Here is a 25562-nt window from a genome sequence, read left to right as displayed (position 1 = left end):
AACATGTGAAAACTGAATGTAAACACCTTTTTTCTATTTTTTTGACACATTTAAGGAAAGGAAGATGTAAGGGCGTAGAATATGGATGGAATATATATATATCATATACAAAAATGATACTTTCACAAGAAATAAGTGCAGTAATTATGACTACTAAACTACCAAGGAAAGTGAACTGATAATATATAAAACTTTACTGTTTCACTACAACAGTGCAGTGCAAATTAAAGCTGCCAATACCTGATTATAACAGATGAGCACTGGGCAAGCCGTCTTCCAGCACTTTTCAAACCTGTGTATATCTGTCCCATCTCCATGGCTCCTTCCAGACCAACCACTTCCACAAGCTGGTCACTTAGATCTGCAAAAGTTATAAAAACCATGTTTTGTCTAGACAGCATTTTGACAGTGGTCATCTTGACTAGCAAGAATTGTCAGAAGACCAGCTGATAATAAAAAATGTGGAACAGAACTGGCAAAAATGATGATTCCTAAGAAGTGATTGCAGCTTTAAGGTTGGACACATCTGGGCCTGTTGTCACACCATTCTAAAATATCCTGACCAAAATGATTCTAAAATACAATAATAATCTTCATGGTTTATTTTAATACACACATACTGAACAAATAATCTCCTTATATGAGAAAATAGGAGACACTCATTGAATTAGATTACCTGACACTCATAGAATGAGATGTTTGCAGTAGAAATTATGCTGAGCGTTGTTTCAACAGATACGTAAAATCTGGTAAAGGAAAAGCCAGTGCTCCAGACCCTATTGGATTCTCTTCTACACAATTCTTTCCAGACGGTGTGTAGAACTCTAATTCAGCCTTTGTGTGCATGCATTATTATAGTCCTTAATTATGGGACCACGTGTTTTTTTTCGACCAACCTGGTCTCCTTCTATGACAAAGTGACCCGCTTAGTAGATGAGGGCAGGGCTGTGGATGTAGTCTATCTAGACTTCAGTAAGGCATTCGACACTGTCTCCCACAGCATCCTCCTAGACAAACTGGCTGCCTGGGGCTTGGATGGGTGGACTCTTCGATGGGTTAAAAACTGGCTGGATGGCCAAGCCCAGAGAGTGGTGGTGAATGGGGCAAAGTCCAACTGGCGGCCGGTCACTAGCGGTGTTCCCCAGGGCTCAGTTCTGGGGCCGGTGCTGTTCAATATCTTTATAGATGATCTAGACGTAGGGAATGAGTGCACCCTCAGCAAATTTGCAGATGACACCAAGCTGGGTGGGAGTGTCGATCTGCTGGAGGGTAGGAAGGCCCTACAGAGGGATCTGGACAGGTTAGATAGATGGGCCGAGACCAACGGCATGAGGTTCAACAAGAACAAGTGCCGGGTCTTACACTTTGGCCACAACAACCCCATGCAGCTCTACAGGCTGGGGGAAGAGTGGTTAGAAAGCGGCCCGGTGGAAAGAGACCTGGGGGTGCTGATCGACAGACGGCTAAACATGAGCCAGCAGTGTGCCCAGGTGGCCAAGAAGGCCAATGGCATCCTGGCCTCTATTAGGAATAGTGTAGCCAGCCGGTCTAGGGAAGTGATCGTCCCTCTGTACTTGGCACTGGTGAGGCCGCACCTTGAGTACTGTGTCCAGTTCTGGGCCCCGCACTTCAAGAAAGATGTTGAGGTGTTGGAGCGAGTCCAGAGGAGGGTGACCAAGCTGGTGAAGGGTCTGGAGGGTCTGACCTACGAGGAACGGCTGAGGGAGCTGGGGCTGTTTAGCCTGGAGAAGAGGAGGCTCAGAGGTGACCTTATTGCAGTCTACAACTACCTGAAGGGAGGTTGTAGTGAAGTGGGAGTTGGCCTCTTCTCCCAGGCAGCTAGCGATAGGACAAGAGGACACAGCCTCAAGCTTCGCCAGGGGAGGTTCAGGTTGGACATTAGGAAGAATTTATTTTCAGAAAGGGTTATTAGACATTGGAATGGGCTGCCCAGGGAGGTGGTGGAGTCACCATCTCTGGATGTGTTTAAGAAAAGACTGGACATGGCACTTAGTGCCATGGTCTAGTTGACAGGGTGGTGTAAGGGCAACGGTTGGACTCGATGATCCCTGAGGTCTCTTCCAACCTGGCTGATTCTGTGATTCTGTGATTCTGTGCCTCAATTAGTGCATAGATTCAATGCAAAAAGGGCAGGAAAAAACCTTATATCAGCAACTATTCATCTTGCTTTCCTGAACTTTATGGTACTTGTTTGCACCCAGTCATATATTTCTGTTTCACACTGCTTCTTGATTACATAGCATTTTGGCATTAAACTTGAAAAAGTATTTAAATAAATAATGTATCTGGCAAAATAAATATTAGTTTCATTGACTTCAAGGAGCAAGGACAAATGCTGTCTAGAATTTCAGACACAAACAGAGATACAACTAGAAATCTAAACAGTAATATAGCAGTCTGGTTTGAGAAGTAACCAAGCAAGGTAATGAAATATTATCCAGAATCAATTAGGGTGTTTTGTATGAAATGTTTTATATGCTCCTGTTTAAATACATGTTGCCAAGACCAGATGGACAAGAAAAAGAAACATTTTCTTTAGCTGTATATTATGTATGTTTTATAGATTGGCTGCTAATATCCATGTTTCCAAAAGGTACACTATTCAGTGAAGCATAGCAATGAGCTAAAATGATAGAGTCTATCATCACATTGAAAAAACAAAGAAAGGAGAGCACATTACTCTTTGTATATTTTAAACCCTTCAACCTTTAATGAAGGTAGAATTTCATGCTAATTATCATATCTATGAGACTAGTCCAAAGTTTCAAAGGGAGTCTTTTCTGTTCATGTCTTTGGGCTTTGAATGAAGGTAATTAACTGAAAGAAGTACTGTGACGGACGGGGTGGGGGGGAAGAAGTATTAAAAGCAAATAGGATTTATGGTCTGGATTATTCTGCTTCCAACCAGAAAATCTCATACTATCCAAAGCCTTCATTTCTCTTCTTATGCTTTCTTAATATTCTTTGCTATTTTCATTTTCTCATCACAGTGAAATCAGTTCCGTATAATATCAATGAAGCAAAAATAAACCCTATTATTTTCAATTAAGGAAAAACATTAAGACGGACAAAAGACTAAAATATACAGTATGACTAGTTTTAACTATATATTTTTCTAGTTTGCATCCCTGTAACACATGTAAACCCAGTTTTGTATGTCTGGCTTTCTGCTGAATTGTTTTTCTCTTAAAATGTTTTCCTTAAGTTAGTAACTTTTAAACTTAACTCAGATTTAAAAAAATTCTGCTTTTCTTGATAGCCATAGGGATTTAAATGGGAAAGTCCTACTCATTTGCAAAAGCTATTATATTATAAAAGCACATAGAACTTTATAGATGGACTAAATCATTAAAATGTTTCCAGCCAAAGAAAACATCAAATTCCTATTCACTGGGTTATTAGAAAATTATTATTTTTAAATGGGAGAATAATTAAGAACAGATTTTTATTACTGACAGCTCAGGCAACATATGCAAGATTCAGAATAGTGACATTTGCAGTGATATAAATTTGATGCATCATTTTTCAATAGCTGTGAGATTAGTGCCAGTAACAGCAGGTACCTAAGGGCCAAATCCTGCCCTTTGATCTATACCACACATCTCAAAAAATGTGGTATATTAAACATTGGAAGATGGAACTGAACAATACTCTTACCTACCAAAAAAGTGAAGCCTTTTCAAAAACTTCACATTTGCAGTGGCACATTCCCAAAGTGGGGTTATTTTAGGCCAAATATGAATATTTTTAAATCAAGCTTAAATTAGACATAACCTTCCTTCAGAAGCAGTAAAAACTAAAGCAAATGTAACATGCGATTATCAACTTAGGGTTAGTTTGCACGCCTGCCGTTGCTAATATATTTGACCTGATGCTTTTGCATAGCCATATCCATTTCAATAAATCCTTGAGCTATATTGACTTTGACAAGAACTGAGTGAGCAAAAGTGGAACAGGGAGTGTGTATATTTTAGTCCCATTCTTCAAAGATGTTACATGGCTATAGGTACACTGGTTGAATATAAAGGGTCAAGACATCAATGAGTGGATTTGTTCTTAAAAGGTCCCCAGCAAAGACTCTGAAAGAGACTAAGCTCTATTAAAAGAGATCAGGTCTTCTATGAAATTTAAATATAGGAAAGGCGAAGTCATTCTTCATTCTGGTGGAAGGTTATCACTGATTTCTCAGAAAGATCTGTGCTGGCCTCTGTACTGCTCAACATATACCCCTAAATAATCTGGAAATAGAAGTAGATAGTGAGTTACTGAGGATTCAACAAAGTAAAGACAAAAGCCAACGACAAAAAAAGTTTAGGAATTTTACAGTACTGAGTAATGGTGCTACACAAAGGCAGAAAATTCAATACATGTAACAATGTCTGTGAGGGGAAACAGAGCTAACTACATATAACAGAGCTAACTACAGATATGTAGTTATATGCATATATATGCATATATATTACTTTTGAAAATAAATATGGGGTCTGTGTGTATATGTCCATATATACATGCATATTTATTTTGCTGGGCTACAATTAATACTGTCATGCAGGAATTAAGATTATGGAGTTACTGTGGCTACATCTATGAAAATATCAGCTCAATGCTCAATAGTGATCAAATATCATCAAATATTATGATTGCTACATCCATACAGTATGGAGTTTGTAGTTCTGGTCCACTCAGCAATGCACAGGAAGATATAAAATAACTGGAAATGACAGAGCAACAAACATGGTAACAAATATGAACACAGCTCTGTATTGAAACTTAAATTAGACTAGGACCTTTCAGGAAGTAAAGGGATGAATGGAAGGAAAGATGAGAAATAATGAGTGTCATGGAGTAGGTGAAGACAGTACTGTAATTAAGTATTCCTAAAATGCAAGAAAGGAGTTTCATAGCACTTCTAGAATAAGGCAGGAAATCCTTTTTACCATGATACTTTGTTATACCATGATGCCATAGTAGACTTCAAAATTCCCTAAATCACAAAGTAGATACATATTGGTAGGTATCTTAATGGAAAAATCACTGTAAGTTGGTCGTCTCTTATGCTTTATTTCTGATCATGCATACAGGTTGGTGTTACCAGGCCAGATACTGAGCTACATGAACTTGTGGGGTTGACTAGTATCACTGTTTGTGTTGTCTTCTTATGGCATCTTATGAATGTAGACCAGAATAATTGAATGCTGCTGTTCACTAAACACCTTCATCACTAAAACAGCTTATAATGTGGACTTTTCCATTACATGTATCCCATCTGTGTCTGAGACCTAATTCAGAAAGTCAGTTCTTTTTGATCCTCAAATTATATTCTAAAGCTACACTCTCGCGTGTGCATCTGTGCATGTCTCTAGACCAACTACAGAGCAAAAATTTATCTTTCTTTTTTTAGGCATGTTGTATTTCTTCTGTGTTCTACAGATTTTATTCTAAAGATAAAATAATCAGTTGGTGACTGTACTGATAAAATTCTCCAGTGCATGCTTCACCTATTATAACCAGGTTTTGGAAGTTTAGGTTTAGGAAACTGAAGGTTAGATTTTAAAAAAGAATTTAGCAGCTAACAGCAAACAACAGCAACTACCAGATACTGAGCAGCTTTTCAAACTAGCCAGGTCATTTAGTTGCCTAAATGAGAGCTGAAGTCTTATAGGTGAACTATCATGGAGAGCATCTCAGTACTAGTGCATTACGAAAGTGGTTTCTGACTGGTGCCTTGGGGTTCTTGAGTCCATTTGTTCTACTTTGAGCTCTGTGAAAGAGCTGAAGGCTCTCACTTGTTTTCTATGTGAATGAGCCATTAGAGTGTGTGGGAATGTTTTCACAGCACCATGCCTTTCCTGCCCTCTTCCACAAACCAAAGCACTTCACGTGTCTCCTCATATTAGCCCAATCAGTAAACAAAGCCAGCTCTCCCGGGGGAGAGCTGCTGTCAGCAGATGGTGACTAGCATGCAGAGGGGCATCTGACCCGTTGCACTCATTCCTGATGGGGAGATAAAGTCACTAGGGAGATGACTGCCCATTTCTTCCCATCAGGCAGCAGGAGAAAGAGAAGTCCAAACAGAAACTTGCACAAGCGGCAGACAAAACACTGTACGTGAATATAAGCCCTTTATAGCACTTCCCCAAGGCATGAAGAAACACACTTGGAGACTAAAGTTTCATAGTGAGGAGTTTACATTATCCATTAGCTTGGCATTAGCTGGATGCTTCAATATCCAAAGTGAACACACAAGAGAAAAAAAACATTTGGAATTCATCTGTGAAGATAAAGCAAGGAAAGCACAATGAGGTAGGGGGTGGGAAGAAGCATGGTGTGATTAGAAATACTGATTTACATAGAGAACTTTCCCTCTGTAATGGAACTGGTTTTGATATCCAATTTATCTTTGCAATATATAAATATTGCTGTCCTGGCAAGAGATTGAAGGACTCTATTATAACTTGGGGTTGCTGCACTTATTCAGGCACATTTGCATAAAAACACTGTTGGTCAATGGTAAATCTGTCTCTGGCAGCAGTTTGTCTTTGAGGAGAAGGGGCTCCATGACTTACTAAATGTAATCAAACCTAGTAATCATCGTGCTGGAAATGTTTTGGTTCCAGTTAAAATACTGGATAAGAATTTGATAACTGGTATGATGCCAGAGGATCCTTGAAAAACTCCTAAGCTCAATGCTCTGCACCACACGAATGCTTCAGTATCTTCCTAGAACATGGCATGTATTAAATCTACAGTTACCCATTATGGAGGATTGTGGGGTCGCTTCCATACGCAGGGATAGGGACTGCTGTTGTATAAAATGCTAAAAATGTGTTTAGTGTCACAGCATTCTCCTGATTTCAGATGAATGGCTTTTTCTAGATTCCTGTTTGCAAGAAATTAGTAAATCAAGAACAAACTGTACATCCTGTTTTTTGTTATGCTTTGCTACAGAGAAGATACCTGAAGTAACATATGTCTCAGCATTTATAATTGTTTATATTCAAGTTGCACCTGGAGGTCCAGATGATGTCAAGGCTCTGGTTTGTTACTAATTCACAGACATATAACAAAAGACAGGTCTTGTCTCCAAGAATTTATAATATAGACAGATAAAACAGAAAAAGCATTGAGGAAAAATAATATTATTATGTCCATTTTACAAAGTGAAAATTATACACAGATCTGCAAAAGGTTTGTTCTCATACTTGGCTGGATATATTGTGTATAGACCCACAAGAGCCAATATTATTTCTATCATGTAAAGTTAAGCACATGAGTTTGCAGAACTGACCTGGCCAAGATCACACGTGGTTTGTGGCAGAGACAGGAAATAAATCAGCAACTCCTGAATTTCAACCCTCTGCTTTTAAAAGTCTGTTCTCCCTATTCATATTGACTTCAGGGATATATATCAAGTCTTACATCTATAGTATTTGACCCAGTTTTGAGTATTTTGCATTGCTGAGTTTGCTTGTAAACATTAAAAATCTCAGGTGGCTCCATACATCTATTTCATGCCAGTATTGATTCTCAACTCAAGTCTTTACTCTTGTCTTCATATTTTTTTCCTGTTTTTAAAACAAAACAAAACAAGCTAAGCCTACCTCTTAGTGTGAAGAAAGGAAGATATATCACTGCTGTAATTTTCACTCTGGTGAGATACTCAGACACAGTGATAATAAATTAAGCAGATATTTTATATATATATAAACGCCCACAAAAATGCACACACATTTTACACCTATGTGTACATACACACATATGATATATACCCATATTTATGCATATGTGAGAAATTCAGTACATTTTTGCTCTACCATCTGATGATGCACTAAATAGCTTTAATGGGGTAAGAATGCAAGGGTGCTATTTTTGACACTTAAAATGAATGCAATCAATAAAATCCTGTCTCTGCCAAATTCAGTGGCAAAACTCTTACTGACTTCAGTAGGGCCCAGATTTCACCCAGTGTCTTGTGTCTTGCATCAGTCTAGCACAGAGACTCCATCCTCAGATGAAATCATTTAACAGATACAGCTCAGCCTACTACTGTGTAATGGATTTTTTTAAATGTATATAATCATCTCCCAACTCTCATTCATCATTGAATGACAAGTTTCCCAAAAAAATAGGTGGGCAAACAAGGAAGAATCAGTCCTTATAATTAAATATTTTATGAAACTTTTTAATGTGCACAGAAGGCCTTTGTAAAACTTTTCCTTAAGTGAACTTTTTTTTCCAGCTTACCAGGGGGGAAGGAGAGGAGAGTTCTTAATAGAAACTTTTGATTAATAGTCAAAGAAGAAAAATAAATAAAAAAACCAACCCACCCCAGAGCATTCAAATCTCTTCCACCCAAAACCTACTCCTAAATACCAATGTTCAGATGTTCGACATTTGAAACAAGAGGTTTCTTCTTACAGTTCAGGAGATCGTTATGGATAAGTCTTTTATGGTAAAGCTTGGCAGACAAAATGTATTCTTTTTTTTTTATAGATTTATTCTTTTAATAGTTTGAGGTACAATTGCATTGAACATGCTGCTGCACCAAAAAGCCTCCTATTATTTTAATCTGTATTATTTTACAAGTTATTTGTTCAAAAGGATTTTGCTCTGTTACTCTTATGCCCCCTTCATCCAACAGAACAAAAGCCGTTCTATGAAAGGAGTCTAAACTTGGACAAACCGTAAAAAAAAAAAGCAAAGTTCCTCTCTGTTTTTATCAAATTTGATTGCTGCAGCTGTTCCCAGTTTCTGTATTTTAAAAATAGCCTTATTCAGTGCCTTGTTGGCTAAAGGCCAGAGTACCATTAGAACATGCTGTACGGAAAACCTCTATTCAGTTACAGATACAGAAATATATTTAAGATCAGTGGGGGTCATCTGCAGCAAACACTTGTATGGGGGAAAATGGAATTTTAATGTGCTTGGGCTGCTCACCACTTTTAACAGATATTTAAGAACTTCAAACCGGATATCTTTCTATTTGTATTGCTACTATCATATTACTGAGCATCAGGTACAATACAATATGAGCAAGTCAAGATCATTTCAACTAACAAAAATAGCTCTAATTCTCAAATTACTCCTTAGCAGTTCTGGCATTCACTTTAAATGGCTCCTAGTAATATTGGATATTTGATTAGCCTATAAAAATGCCACAGCCTAGAAAAGAAAAATACAGTAATATTGATGGAAATGTAGAAATTTGATCAATGAAAACCAGCTTTGATTTGTACATTTCTAAGAGGACTAGTACTAACAGGGGATAAATGTTCCCTTTCTGCAGGGTAGCAAACTCTAATGGCATTATCCCAATATTTATCCATCAAAGATTTTTTTAGTTATCTGCCAGGAAGAAATCTTCATTCCATTTAGAGGAGTATTAAAACTCCTTTTGATTAAAGTGGTAGGGATTTTGGTCCAGGAGCTCAGAAAGCCCCCAAAGATGATCTTCATTCCTCTTTCTCTTCATGAGAACCAATTCCATTTGCTTCCTCCACCATGCTAGTATTCCATGGTGTTTGGAGGTCACAGTATGCAGAACGGATACTGGTTTGAACAACAGCAATTTTTAGTTATTAACCGAGAGCCTAACCCCAGAAAATTATTCTGAAAATCAATGAGTATCATAGATCACTTTTAGCCATTTCTGGTCTAGAATGCCTGCATTAAAGTATTCAAGGTTATGTATTTCTACTGCAGCTGAGGGAGGAGTCTTCAGCATGGTAGAGATACCCAAGGTCGTTATTTGGATAGGTATTAACAGGAAAGAAAACACAGTCATGGCATCAATATAGTCTACATGAGCTTGCTGAGACTCCAAGATCTTAGTGGCTGGTTGGCCCACTATGTTTCTGTGCCCTCACTCTCTCAGTACCTGGGTTAATTTAATTAAATAAATGCTACAATAAGACTTTGGATTGCAGATTTAGTTACAAACATTGTCCACACGTTTTCTTTGTAGAGAAGGAGCATCAGGCAATTGAATGAAGTCAAACCCAGTGAACTCTGGGGCATTTGTATCATCTAAGTAAATCAGACAATCTTCCTAAACTTACTGCAGTCAGTGAAAGTAAAGAAGCTTTGATTTAGTTTCCCACTAAACTAAATGTGTTTGGTCTTGTCTGAGGTGGCCTAGGATTTCCAGGACATTCACAAAGGGCTGACAAGCCTGACACAGGAGCAAGAGAAGAAGCAGATGAAAGGATGGTATCTTGAAAAAAAATCTAATGGTGTTAGGAACTTACATATGGAGAACTGAAGAAAACTCAGAGTTTTCTCCATACAGTGATTCAGAGGAAGAGCCTAAGAGGTTTGGTTTTCTGGAGGCGCATGTTTTCCTCTGTTGTCACCAAGAAGAATCTTGGGAGACAAGCTTAGCAGTGTGTCTAAAGCTACCATTCTGCTAAATCTACCACTCCAACGTTATCATGTGTGCTGGCTCCTTTGCGGAGGCTAAGGCCTGCAGAAGTGATATACCCTCTACTTACTGTTTGATGGGACACAGGTGTGCTTGCTACCTCAAGGACTGAGGTCCAAGTATGCGAGCAGATTTTCCCAACGCTTACTTTCCTTTAATTTGTTCCGTTCTCATAATTTGTCATTGAGAGTTTTGGTCTCTGCTATTTAATCTAGTTACGTACAAGCAATTGCAGACTTTTTTTCTTCCTATCTGAACTACACGCATTGCTAAAAATTCGTTTGCTAAAAGTACATTTACAAGAAGACTGTTCTGGGATATGCAGAAACCTTTGTTAGTGGAGAAAACAAAGGGGAAAATTACCTCTAATAGTGCTGCAAGAAAAAGAAATGTCTGCTTTGATGTGCTTTACATGGAAAGACATTTCAAAGGATCACAAAGAAAGCAAAAATAAATTTCTTATTATACCTTTCAATATTTTAAGTATTAATGGCTGACAGCAAGCTATTTTTCAATAGCTTTTCTCAACAATTATTTACAACACACATAGAAGAGAAGGTATTTCCATAACCATGACCAAGACAAGTACAGAACAGTTCCAAATTTCTTCTCAAGGACAAAAAGACCAGAGTCAGTTACAAGTATCACAGTAGCAAGACTCAAGTTATTTTTAGTGCTCTGGTCCTGAACAGTATCAAATAGAAAAAACAAATTTTATTTCATTCCAAACAAGAAAAGATGACTTATAAACAAAACTGGACCTGGTTACAATTCATTCAGTTATGATGTTCTCCCGCAAAATGAAAGCCACAATCTTTTACTAAAAAACTATCTGAACACACATGATTCAGCTATAACACCACTCATGATTTTTCATGTATCAGAGAAATACAGAAGCAAAGTGCTTGCCCAGATCTAACTCATCCTGAGATCCTGAGCTGAAAATCTATACCGATATGTGAAGCCTCACTGCATTTGTCTTTAGAGAGATTTGACATGGTAAGAAAAATATATCCTCATGGAGTTTAATGCAAAATAGGAAACCTAGAAAACTAAGGCAATGATTCTCATTTTCATTCTCATTTTTCATTCTCATTTCTGTTCTGAATGATGGAGAGTAAGAGAAAGTGCACGAGAAACAGATAAGGAGATCAGAGTTGTATGAGTGCATTTTAGTTGTTTTCAGACTGGACTATGCTAATATTCCTGCTCTGAATAGTAGTCATCACATCTGGAGTTCCTGAAAGAAGTTCTGCTGTAATGCCTGACCAGCTACGTTCAGGCAGTTCCAGAGGGTGGACAAGCCTCCTGGTTACTTACTGGCATTGTGATAGGATGGCACTTCAGGAAAGGTTTTTTACTTTTCAACTTCACTGATTCATCTCCATTATCTATTTTTCTTTAAATTCCTTTCCTAGGCACTGGGGCCAAAACTGAAATAGTACGTATATAGGATTTCTCTTTTTCAGTTCAGACACGTATGAACTTGAGAAGCTCCTGGGGTTAATTTAGTGCATGGGATTCTAGGTGGGCCATGCTGGGCCATGCTGTTGTGTTGTTTATGTTGTTGGTTCTATTGTATGTGCTATTTGCACAATATATGCCATATATTTTTTGGCAGTTCTTGTAGGGAGAGTTAATATCCTTCATCATGCTAACTGATGAAGAAGTAAAAGACACCTTTCAGGCTGACAAGTCTTGCCTCCAGTCCAGAACAGAAGGAGGAAACCTCAAATTGAATTAGAGTTTGGAACAAACATTCTGGGTTTGTTTTCATTTTACTAATCAATTACACACTGGAAAGTAAGGGTGGGAGGGTTGCTTTTTGGTTACACATGGAAACTAATCTGGAAGGACAGAAGATTATTCATGAATATTTTGGAATTTTCACCTTCCATGTTACTTTCAACAAATGGCTATGAGAAAAATTTTTAAAGGACCTTGATTTTGGTGTCTGCCCAACAAATCATTTAAGCATGGATATTCAGTGGTATCAAATGGACTACATGCATGTTTCAAGCATGACTGTTAAGTGCTGTGTTTATTCAGGCCTGTCTCTATGGTAACCACTTTATGGTACATGATTTCAGAATACTAATTATAAAGCAATATAAATAAGGTTGTGTACAACAAACAGGTTTGCATTTACATATTTGAGACATCTGAAAATTCAGCCTTACTTGTTTAATATAATGTGTGATTGATTTTGAAAAAGATTTTTCATCATTGAAATTTATACATGGTAATAGTAACTGAATTTTCTTTTCCATAACACTACTTCGCACTAGGATCAGCACCGCAAGGGGACTGTAATATACTAAGGGAATTAAAGAAAGTAGAAGATGCAGGTGCACTAATAAATGAGTCGTCTTTGGATTACGGTATTTATGTATGCTATGCCGAGCTAAACAGAAATCTAAATGTTACACATAGAGTGGTACAACAAGAACATCTGTGTTCGGGGACTGAACTGGCATGGCTAACACCTCCAGTGCCAGGTGCAAAAGAAATTTAAGTACAGCTTGAGTAATATTGACTGCTAACATCTGTATATATCAGATTATCTCTCCTCTTCCCTCCATATTTCACTAGAGTATTTGTATTATACATCTGGCTTTAGATTTTAGCATAGCAAAAGACAGGTTGTAATTTTTCCATTCCTGGATCTTTGCCTCATTTTTTTTTGTTTGGGTCTTGCTTTTCATAGAAGCATAAGGCCAGAGTTACTAGTATTTTCCAAATGTATGGTTAAGGAAAATGAGTATTTTTCTGTGTGAAAGAAAGAAACATTAAAGGAAGAATCATACCTTTGATCTATTCAAAGCTCTTCAAAATGCCTGTAAAGAAAGCTTTTCCAAGATACTAAAGCTGGACTAAAATTTCACATTACTCCGAGAACATCTGTTCTTCTGAGAAATTCTAGATTTTCATGTAAAGTCATGTTTTCAAATCAACCCTCAAAATAAAATGAAAATTTTAATTTCAAGTTCAACGACATATCTGATTCACAGAAATATTGATGATATTTGGTAGAAGACTTAAAATACTTGAAAGAATGAGACAGCTGGCTGAAACGGCTGCTAGGAGATGCAAAACCAGTCACTTGTGATGTACTCATTGAAGTATAATCCTAATAATCTTTGAAATACGTGAAATTCCTACCGAGCCCATTGAGACCATGGCCTACTTCTCTATTAAGTGGCTCAGGCTCAATCTTTTATTTCTTAATTAGGCAAAGATTTCAGGAATCAAAAACTACCAATGATCATGTTAGTTTAGGTAGAAGTCTGATCACCATTACCATGACATGAATGAAAGCTGAAGCTGTTCCCAAGAAAGGATTGAGAAGAGAAGGAAAAAGAAAGAAAAAATATGGGAATATAAAAGAGTGTTTGTATTCTAGGATGAGTAGATTGTTGGTGCACTGACAGTGTGTCTGAACCATAGGTCTCCATGTTTTATTTGTCCAGCACTTTTAACAAGACCTACATTTCTATTCAAGACAGAAACAAAATGTTATCAATAGTACAACTGGACATACTGCGCTTTGAAAGAATTTCTTCAGAAATGTTTGTGGAAAACTATTTATTTCTCTTGGCAATTTCGAACCACCTCATTCCCTCCCCAGCCACTGATTAAACCTCTTGAATACGTCTAATAAATAATCTAAAAAAGGAAAGGACAAATTATTTTAAGTCTACACTTCTCTGGGAATTGGGAGTTTGTTTCATTACATTGTAAATTATCTTTCCTAACTTCTAACAAGGTGCGACAAAAATGCAATAAATACAAATAAATCCACAGAGAAGAAACAAAAAACATTACAAAAGCTTGATTTTAGAAAAAAAAAAAGCTGTAACAAATTTGCAATCCCTAGTTACTCATCTTTTCTTGTTACTTCAGTTCTAACGCCAATTCCTTCATTATTTTTTGACCTGATATAAAACGCCATCTGGCAAAAGCATGTTGCAATTCTACATAAATGAAATAATTGGATGGTTGCTTTAAAATATATTTCACAAATAAGTATTATTCTAAATTAGTAAAACTCACTTCATTCCATTTCTGAGCTCTATTGCTGAGCTATGACTTTGTGTGCCTGGAGGACCTGGGGTTCCCAGACAGTCTTGCACCTAGTGCTAAGCAGTCAAGAGCCTGATGAGCTTCCACAGTCGCACAGTATCAGATGCATATGTCCATATGTTTCATTTGTATTTATTGTAGGCATTATTATTCCTACTACTGTTAGACAAGAGTAGCACCACAAACTCATCAGAATCACTGCCCTGTAGGAAGAGATCACAGCCTAAGGGTCCTTATGGATCTGTGGCAACAGATTACAAACCATATGGCTGACATGGTTATCATATAACAGGCCAAATGGCTGTGGTTATTCAGGAGCCATTTGAAAAGTAGATCAGGTGTCCCTGTCATGAGATATCTCAATCATACCTCAAAACATCTTTAAAATAATTTTGTCCAGCCAATTACTTTCAATCTACTGCCACAAAGCTGTGAAGGTCTGAGAAGTTCATCCTATTGCTGGAGTCCTACAGATGGACTTTTGTGTCCACACAGTCTCATTTGCTAGTCTGGGGGAACTTCTGCAGTGTGCACACCTCCCTAGGCATATATCACAGGAGGAATCAGGCCAGAAGAGACAAAGAAGTCAGTGATTAATTGGATACATGTTACAATGTGTGCTCCTCAACAAGTTTTTGACAAGCGTGGAGTAATAGTGAAAAACAAAATAGTTGCTAGCGTGAAAAAGTGGTATACAAACCAGCAGTTGGTCATGGAGCAAACATTTTGCAGCTATAAAGACCAGCTGGCTTTGGCTGACTAAAATGAAAAGGAACAATGCTTTTGTGAAGAAGTTGTGAAAGAAGATCTCACAACTGATGGATTATACGGAAAAAAAAAGACTTCCTTATAAAGCACAAATACTCATAGTCCTCTCTTCATCGGTTTATAACGTATCTCATTTCTTTGAGTCAAGAGTCCTAGGTAAGTGTGCCATGCACTAAATGAAAACCTCTTCACAGCTGTTGAAACCAGTTTATGCTGTATGCCCGTTTTTGTATTTCATTAAATATTCATTTATTGATATTAGACTTATGAAAAATTTAGTATAATTTTGATCCTCCCCCATATGAATAGAAGAAATTAAAGGAAAAGGGATTTCATCCAGGTTTATAGGTATGTGTGACAGAGCTTGTGATATTTCCAGAAAAGGAAAACAACATCAGGAATCAATGAGAAAAAATGTCTTGTGCATCACCTAAATATTTAACTAAAATATCAGCTTATGTTAATCATATTTCAAGAGTTGGGTTGAACATGCTGTAATTGTGCCATCAACCGACATAAATCAAAGCTTTATTTAATAACTGTAAAAGCTGTCATTTGCTACTTTTAAAATATCTAATTTCTCATGGCCTTTACTCGATAATGGTCACTAGAGGTTACAAAATGCTAAAATATCAATGTTCTCGAAAATCTTATTTGAGTCCTTACTGCAGAAGCTGAAACATCTGTAACAGTGTATGGCAGTTATCAGCTTTTGTAATTTCTGGCAATGTTCAGTTAAAAAGGCTTTAAAAAGTGCAAGTAAAAACATTAGTGTTTTGACTACTTGTAAGAAACTGTTTTGTATACAATTAATATAAAGGGAACTGCCAAGTCCATCTGAGCTTAAAATTCAGGGGTTTGTGTTATTTTTATTTTATTTATTTTTGAATTTGTAAAAAAGCAGAAACAAAAGCTCAAGCTGTTGCAAAAACCTAAAACCAACTGAATATTCCAGGTATTTTAATTAAAATAGAAACATATTGTCAAATTCAACAGATACACAAAATAATAAACAAGCAAGAGCAGAAACATCACTATACAGTTCATATTTGAAAAACACAACTAAGATTCCTCATCTTGATTTAATGCAAGGAAAATCAACCAAAATCAAACTCTAAGAACAAGTGTTCTCTCAATAGCAAGCATAGATAAAGTTCAACAAAAGTTTGACTCAACTCATATTCAGATATAACGAGAACTGGACCCAGTCCTAAATCTTTTGAATAAATGGAACAGGATCCTCTCAAAATAAAATAAAATTCATCAATGTTATTTTGGTTATAGCATGAAAAACAATCGAACAAAAACAAAGAGGAAGATAAAAGGAGAGCAGTAAGGGAAAACAGCTTTAATTGCTAAGTTTTGAGATATTTTTTTCCATCATATGTTTTCTTCCAAAATATCCTGGAATATGGCATTGCCAATGCTAATTCCCAGTGCTTAAACAGTTCTTTATATCATCAAAGCACAGTATACATGCTGAAGTTCATGGCACTTACCATGGAAAATACAACATACAACACTATACGGAGTCCAGAAAACTGTGGTCTTCACAAGAGGACTGAATTAAGATTAGACTGTCTGAATATTGGCACTTTCTATTGTTTTGAGCTCTAACTCTGTAGCCTTAAGATTGTTCTTTTATCTTACTTTTTAGTCATACATAAAAGGTCAGTGTACATAAAACACATGAAGTAAATTTACAGAATTTTCCATATGGATATATAACAAACATTTTATATAAATTTTATGTTTATCTAATCCTACTACTTGTCACTTCTTTTCCATTACATTTTTAATCTTTTAATTGGCCAAAGCTCTTGGTTAAAAATTTAATTAAGCTTTATCAAACTGAAATTACTTTTTTGCTTAGCCCCCATCACACACAGATTTTCCTGCTGCAACACTTCAGCTGTAAAGACTAAGACAAAGACTGCCTATTGCTTTTCCTATTTCACAAAATAGGACCATATTTTGAAGTTGTATCATAGGAATCATTACTATGGCTAATAATATGAAGTATAGATCTTTATTTGGGATCTGCTCCAAAGCCTGCTAGCTCTGTAGGAATAAAATAACCACCATGTGTTTGGTATCTTAGCTTCTTAAACGGATTTAATATCAGATGAGTTCTGTAATAAATTATCACTTAAACACTTTCTTTTTATTTTTATCTAAATATTAATCACAGAGTGACAAAGACACAGGCAGAAAAGTCAGGGGTTTTGAATTCCATTCAGCTCAACCATGTAACTGCTATGTAACTTCAGGAAAGCCACCATATCCCATTTACGACCCTTGTCTGATTGTACCTATTGAATCAATAGAACTGTTTAGAGTTGCTATAGGTCTGGATTCTTCTGGATCTCATGGGAATGGGGAAACATTAAATTATACACATTCTCTCAAAATTTTCCAATAGCTCTGCTTTCACATGTGAAATCAACGATCAGCCGTGATCATCAACGAAGCACTGTGAGCTCTCCAGGGCATGGATTGCTTTTTTTGTTTGTGAAGTACTCTGTTCCCTGTAACTCTGCCATCTGATTATGCTCCTTAGGAGGTACTGGAATATACATAAATAATAAGCAAGAGGAGACAATTAAAAAAAAAATAATTGCTACTATTAATCTAAGAGATTAAGATGTAAACTACACACTTTGTATTGCACTGTTGACTCCCAATGGAGGTTTGTCAAAGAGAATGTACACACATGTGTGTGTAAGGCAGTATGACTGAACAGTGCTTCCTCTCTAGTGAAGCAGAAATTCCACCCCTGTGCAGCAGAAATTCCACCCCAGTGCAGACTGATGATTTACTTTGTATTTTCCTCCGCTGACTTGTGTCCTCACTTCAGCTCAGTCACTCAGTCTTCTTGAAAATGCCAGCTTATTGTTCACAACTATTTTTTCCATCCATGGGGATTTTAATAGGCATGAATGAGTGAATGAGGACAGTTATGAAGGAAATTCATAGTATAAACGAAAACTCTGAAATTCAGTTATTAATTGGGCACCCAGGCTTCACATCTTTTTCAAGCTGACTAGTCCTTGCTCATTTGGACAATGCCAATGATCTCTTTCTCGGCTGACCATCATAAAGCCACTTGTATACAGTAGCATGGCTTTTCTCTGAGTTTGTGAGTGTGCCTGCAGCTCAATAGGACTATTCACATGAACAGATGTTACTCAATGTTGCAGAATTAAGCCTGTCCTTGCTCTTCCTCTTGCTAAAACATCAGCTGCTCAGATAACCAGGCTCTTTTTTTTTAATAGCTTTTTGCCACACACAAAGCATGTAGATGACAACTTTTGTAATTTAAAAAAAAAAATCCTCCTATCTTCCATTAGCACTTATATAAACTGATGTTTATATACTCCTCCATATAACTATATGTATGGATGATGATAAAAAATTAAAGTCCAGTTTGTTGTCTTGTGTGATATTTTATGGCTTTCACCTCTATCTGGTCATTTTAAAGTATATACTTGAATAGATATGGAAGCATCTTGGACCAACATTGAATTTTTATTTTCATGCCATGTAACAAAAGCTGATAAATCTACAGATTATGTTTGACTTGATACATTTTATTTTCATCCCAACAGAATTTTTGTCCATACCAAGTTAAATATATAATTTAAAAGTATGTAAAACAGTCTTAACTGTTGAAAAAATCCTAAGAATTATTAGACAGACACTTAACTGTATTATTTATCAAATTTTAATATTAAATATATCATAATATTTCCTTATCTAACTATCCTCAGTTTTAAACAAATTGTGACTATTACAATCTAAATTTACATTTGGTGTAAGACACTCCAACTTAAGACCTGAAATTATGAGTGTTAACACTTGCTTGTAGAAGTAAATTAAACATCGTATTAGAAAATGAACAGTAATAATGATACTTCCCAAACTTATTGCTCTCTTATTTAAAAACTGAAGGCATTTTATTTAGCATTTGACTTTTAGGTGATGGCCAAAACTGATCATTGATATTAGTATCTTTTGGACTGTTTATATTTTTAAATCTCTCCAACTTGATTCTGTGCTGAAAGCACAGCTGAGGCTCACAAATAAGTTAGAAAAGGTATAAAAAGATCCTTTGAAAATGAAAAATACCTGAAGAGAGCGAGCTTCACAAGTAGCAACTATACAGCCAGGTTTAAAGACTAAATCAGGCTTGTAGGGCTTGTTTCTGTTTGTGTATTCTTTCCTTTTCTGTGTTACATAAAACTCTTCAGTTATTTCTCTTTGTTACAAACTGTGAACTCAGTAGCCTACGAATAAAGATCTGGGAGGAAAACTTGAAGGGAAATACATTTCAGATACCACTGGACCAGGTGGTCCAATCTGCCAGTTTACAACTGATTGGCAAACCATTTGCTCTTCTTCAGACCCCTGGTACATCACCTGTTCTTAATGACTTGTCAGAATTATGGCGAGTGGATCCACAATTTATTCTGACAGTTCTTTAAGAACCCTTGACTGAACATCATCTGGCCCCGCTGATTTATGTATATATTTAGTTTTTCTAGGTATTCTTTTACTTCCTTATCACTCATTTCAGATGATCCTCATTAAACGTTAACTCACTGTTCTTTGTTTTCATACTGAAAAAGAAAACAAACCTGAACACAAGGTGAGGAAGAAGAAAAAAAACCCTGCAAAACACTCAAAACAAATCTTGATGAATATTTCCAAAAACTGTGAGTTCCCTCCTTCTTCTTGGTTAGTACCAAAACATGCTAAATGTGTGCAGATGCATGGATATGCCATCTAACAGAGAAAAGTGACTATTCCTCTTTAGCAGGTACAGCCACACTTGCCAACAAATGAGGGAATTTGGAGCACTCACTATCCCCTTCCCTTCTCCTTCCATGCCCATAAACTACTCTCAAGGGAAATAATCTGGAAATAGTACCAATAGTTTTTTAAGTACCAGACATGCAGCTGTAGCCATAATTTACATAGCAGGGTAACAGGGTAAGAAGATTCAGAATGATCAACCATCTTCTCCCAATCCGAACCCTTAATAACAATGAATGACCATTTCCTATTGTAAATCATGCATTACCTTTTTTATTACGTCAGATTTCTTATATCACTGTCTTTTGCTTCCTCTGGAAAATGCCAGTATTTTCTGTCCTAGTGTTTTCTGTTAGCAAAATTCATAATATATACTTACTGGTCTTTTCCTTTTTTTCTTATTTCATGTTAATTCCTTCATTCTCGCAGCTTACAGAGAACCATGCTGGTACTCCTAGTACCAGAACTGCCATCTGCTGTGCCTTTATTATTGTATCATTCATTCTATGCCGTCTTCCATGTCCTGTCACCTCTTACTAACACTGCTTACTAGATCCTGGCACACTGATTCTTTTAATGTCACACTATCTCCTTTTAAAATGCAATATATTTTAATTTTGTTTAAACTTGACTGGTTTATTCACTATTACAACAGATTGTGATCCACTGCATCTAAATTCTAGCACCTTGCTCAGGGGGCACTGGAGGGCTGGAGGAGGAAGTAGCTGAGGAGATGAGCATATCCAACCCTTCTATGAACACACAGTCTAAGTTCTGTGTCTCATCAACAGAAGTCTCAAGAAGATGCCCAAGTTAGGTCAGTCTCTCTCTTCACTGGCTGAATAGGGAAGTAGCAAGTGTCAAACAGTCCCTTCCACTTAGAATCTGATCCTTCCAGCCATGTTACAAGGTGGGCACTGATGGATCAAGGTTGCCTTTTATTAGGTAAGAGAACTATAGCCACAGCAGCAGTACTTACTGATTAGCTCCTGTTACTAGGTGATACCCTCAGGGTTTAAGCCATACAGAAGAGTGCCTACCAGTTTCCGCAGCATGTTTGGGGACTGTCAATGTGTAAGCAGAAAGATAATGGTCATGGGAGTAGGAGGAAAGCAAGAAAAAGTATTCCCGAAAATAGGAAACATGGATTCAGCTACATGCAAGCTGAGAGTGCAGAACCCAGACATCTTTCCTGGATGAAGACCCTAACTAGCAGTCCTTAGTGGAAAAGGTAAAGGACCAGAAAGAGTTATCTGTGCTCCTGACCAGTATGGCCCTTAGGTATCTCCCTGTCTGAGTCACAACAGAGCTTGAGGTAGGAAATACTCTTCTGTCTCTCCAGATTAATACTAGAAGTCACAGCTGTATCAGTAGCCAAGAAAGCAGGTAGTTTCAGGCAACTGAGCAGTGCCTAATGCATTTCAGTACCCGGAGGGTCTAGACAGTGGGAGAAATTAAAAGTACTGGATATTTGTTCTTGGTTTAGATGGATTTTAGGCACCTCAATCACAAGTTAAGTTGTATGTAGACTCATAGGATCCCATCTATCTATTAATACTAATATTTTGATATTAAAATTTATTTCATAGAATTGACTGCATGACTTCCTCCTGCAGATCTCACCAAATGCCATGAGCCATAGTGAAGTGTTACGCTATATACTAAATAATTTGAATGCTCCATGCCCAAGAATTATGCCTTTGACTTCTTCAAGTTTATTTTGAAAATGAAACAGTTGCTAAATTAAATACAATCAAATTATCAAAGTTTGATATGTGCTAATTATACTTTTACAAATTGAACACTAGGATGAGATTTGAAATATGTTGTTTGTCCTTCAGACTCCCCGAATGTCATGTTTTGGCCTGGGGAATTTCTGTAGCTGGATTATAAACTCTTGGTAGAGTGACGAAAACACTGAATTATTGCGTAATGGACAGTGACAGTATAATACTCTACTGATCTGAAAGAACCCTGCACCTTATGGTGGAAACAAGCCTACTCCTTCAGCAAATACTGAATGAAAACAATAAATGATACTGATCCAAGGGACAGAGAGAATTATGCTGGAAAACAGTATCCTATGGTAGTGTGCAGCAAATCAGTTTTTATCTGATTTCAAAGCAGTAACATAAAAATGACATGTTTTATGCTGCTCCCCTGTATAATGCATACTGTTTGCTAATACTGTGCTTTGGGCGCAATAAGGACTAAAGAAGTTCAACCTCAGTATATGCTATGCTAGTCTGTTACATATAATACCATTTTTTTCTCTCCCCAAATTGATCTGCATCACGTGTTCAGAAGAAAAAGCACGTGTAAATCCATACACAGAGTGCCTATCCAAAATAAATAAATAAATAAAAATAAAATCAATAAGACGCACAGTAACATGATCCAAACTACAGTATACAGACCTCTGTTTTTAAAGAGCAAATATTTTATAGTGATGGAAACCTGGTCGAAGCAAGATTTTGCAGTAGAGTGTACAGTTCCACAGAGGAAAGAATTGGAGAAATTTTGCCCCAAAGAAAAGTAACACAAAAGAGGGGCAGAAAGGAAGTAAAAGCATAAATACTAATATTACACTTGCATAAAGGAAAGTATTTGAGAAAAATAAATAAACAAGCTCTGATCTCTTGACTGATCCAGGAAACAATTCAATTAAAATAATCAACATGCCAGATCTCCCTTCCTGATTTGCTTAAGTAAGTTTGCATTTGCAACTGTAGAATTAGATTGTGTTTATGTATGTGAGTGCTTCCCTCCACCTCTTCTCCCCCAGGGAAAATCAAACCTACAAGGGGTCATTTACCAAATGTCATGGGGGATTAAAGGACCTCAGGTTCCCAGAATTTTGGCTACTATAGGATTTGTATGCATTAAAGGACAAATCTGGCTCAGATTTAACTCAACTATCTCTTTGCTAGCTCAGCTAACCAAACTTCAGTTGGGTCACGTGGTTTTGGTCAGGAACTCTGGATTTGCTCCACAGCACTTGTAATTTTTATTTGTTTCTATTCTACTCAAACAAAAAAGTTGAAATATGTATTGTATTGCATCACCTTTTGAAATATCTGCACAAATTGGGTGCATATAACTAAAACCCCACAAATTTAAAAAAATCTAAAATAATTAACCTAGCTAGGAGAATGAAATATGGCATGATGTTATCTTTACCACTTTGAAACATAAATCCCTGACCCTGGTCAAACATTTCATAGAATAGAATCATAGAATCATTTTGGTTGGAAAGGACCTTTAAGATCATCAAGCCCAAGCGTTAACCTAACACTGCCAAGTCCACCCCTAAACCATGTCCCTAAGCGCCACGTCTACATGTCTTTTAAATACCTCCAGGGATAGTGACTCAACGACTTCCCTGGGCAGCCTGTTCCAGTGCTTGATAACCCTTTTGGTGAAGAAATTTTTCCTGATATCCAATCTAAACCTCCCCTTGCACAACTTGAGGCTGTTTCCTCTCATCCTGTCATTTGTTACTTGGGAGAAGAGATGGACACCCACCTCACTACAGCCTCTTTTCATGTAGTTGGAAAGAGTGATAAGGTCTCCCCTCAGCCTCCTTTTCTCCAGGCTAAACAACCCCAGTTCCCTCAGCCTCTCCTCATAAGCCTTGTGCTCTAGACCCTTCACCAGCTTCGTTGCCCTTCTTTGGTCTTTATCGCACTTTCTTTAAGTGTGATAAAGTGTTAAAGGTCTGTAACATAGCCAAAGTTTATATTCATGGTAAAAGACACATTTCCAGTCAGAGTAGATTATGTCTTTAGAAATAGGAAAAGAACCTGCTTCTTAGTGTGTGCTGCAACAAAAGAAGATACAGGAATAGCAGTGATGGCTATAGTGGAGCACACTGATAATGATGAGAGCGTTCTCTGATGCTTTCTCAGACTTTCCCCACACAGAGTACAGCACTGTGCTGAACAGACCCACAGTCCATAGACTCAGCAGGAATAAAGTACCAGTAGTATTATTGTATGCTACATTAAATTCCATCTACAATAAATGCATAAGATAGTGTAATGATGTCTCTCAAGGAATAACATACAAAAGACTAAAAGGGCTTAGATACTGATAATCACAGAAGTGATGGTAACTCCCAGACTTCTGGATTACATAGTTTTTCTGTTTCACAGGATTCACACTGCTTGTATTTATAACTTTCCTACACAACAGTGTTTTTTGGTAGTTAACACTTTTCTGAAAACTAATATTATGAAAATTGTTTGTCTTCACATTTATTGAAGCTTGATCTTTGAAAGTTTTCACAATATAGTGTTATAATTTCTATAAAGTTTTCAATAGATTATTTGGCAATTATTAATTTGCAATGATATTTTCACTTCCCTCTCCCTCACAAAGAAAAATATCTCTTCCACAAGACTTATTAATTTTAAGGGAACACAATTTGAACTAAAAAAGATTGTAAGTATTTGAACAATAGCTACATTTTTCTATCCCATTTTTCACACACCACTAACATTCAGAACTATTTGGCCTTTATATCGATGAATTCCAACTTCAATATTTGAATCAAGATGTATTGAATCACAGTGAATTAAATCATGAACTTTCACATAATATTTTTTACTTTTAACAATTTATAATTTTAGATTGCTTTTAACATGACACTGAAACCATGCTGTAGCAAGGACAAGCAAAGATTTTAGCAAAGTATGACCCATTCACACTCAGTATGAGCCATATCAGTCAAAAATAAACTCACAGTTTAGAAATATACTGCAACAGTCATTTGCAATAGCAGTAGAGAATACTCTTAGTTCTACCTGAAAAAAAAAATCATCACTGGATTTTCACTTTCAAATCACTGAAAATAATTTTCAAGAAGAGCTGAATATTGCCATTTCATCTTATTTATAAGTAAATACTTATTTACTCAGTAAAACCCCAGAAAATACCAGAGTTCACGTGGTTTCAGTTTGTACAGGCACGGGCAGCATTCATGGTTCCCCACCTGGTATAGATCAGAGTTTCCCAAGTCCCATTACAGAGCATTGCTAGGAGATGGGAAGTGCATTCAGAGTGGCTATTATAGCATAGATTTATCTGTTCTCTCTGTCAGAGAAGAGTGGCATAAATGACCATGAAAGCTGCTCTGTGAGTTCTGGCAGAGCTCTGGCAGAGGAACAGCAAGGCATGCAATTCAGTTTTCTTGGATTTGGGAATGCTATTGAAGTTTTCTTTTAAAATACTATCCTAATTAAAGATCAAATTTTTAGTTTTAGAAAGCAATCTATCTATCTCAGATGAAAGTGCTTTGGAAAACAAATGAAATGTGCGAAAATTTGTACTGAGCACATACAGAATGAGCATATTCCCTCTCATGAAGCTACTTTAATGAAGAGACAGAAGCCATCAATTTACTTCTCCTTCAGTCTGCTGAACTTAACCATACCTTAACAGCTAGGGGATCTTG

At 36.8% G+C, this 25562-nt stretch overlaps 1 protein-coding gene across 6 annotated transcripts in view; it reads right to left on the bottom strand.

The window, feature by feature from the left end:
* DGKB (diacylglycerol kinase beta) overlaps nt 1-25562 on the bottom strand; it is a 336656-nt gene that overhangs the window by 16316 nt on the left and 294778 nt on the right. For all 6 annotated transcript variants that reach the window (XM_068404614.1, XM_068404612.1, XM_068404613.1 and 3 more), the window contains one exon: nt 241-361. In XM_068404614.1, coding sequence (XP_068260715.1) covers nt 241-361 — 121 coding nt within the window. The remainder of the gene's footprint in view (nt 1-240; nt 362-25562) is intronic.

This window comes from Nyctibius grandis, chromosome 7 (genome assembly GCF_013368605.1).
Source record: "Nyctibius grandis isolate bNycGra1 chromosome 7, bNycGra1.pri, whole genome shotgun sequence".
Taxonomy (NCBI): Eukaryota; Metazoa; Chordata; class Aves; order Nyctibiiformes; family Nyctibiidae; genus Nyctibius; species Nyctibius grandis.
The sequence above is the reverse complement of the archived record's forward strand: the minus strand, read 5'-3'. Positions and strand labels throughout refer to the sequence as shown.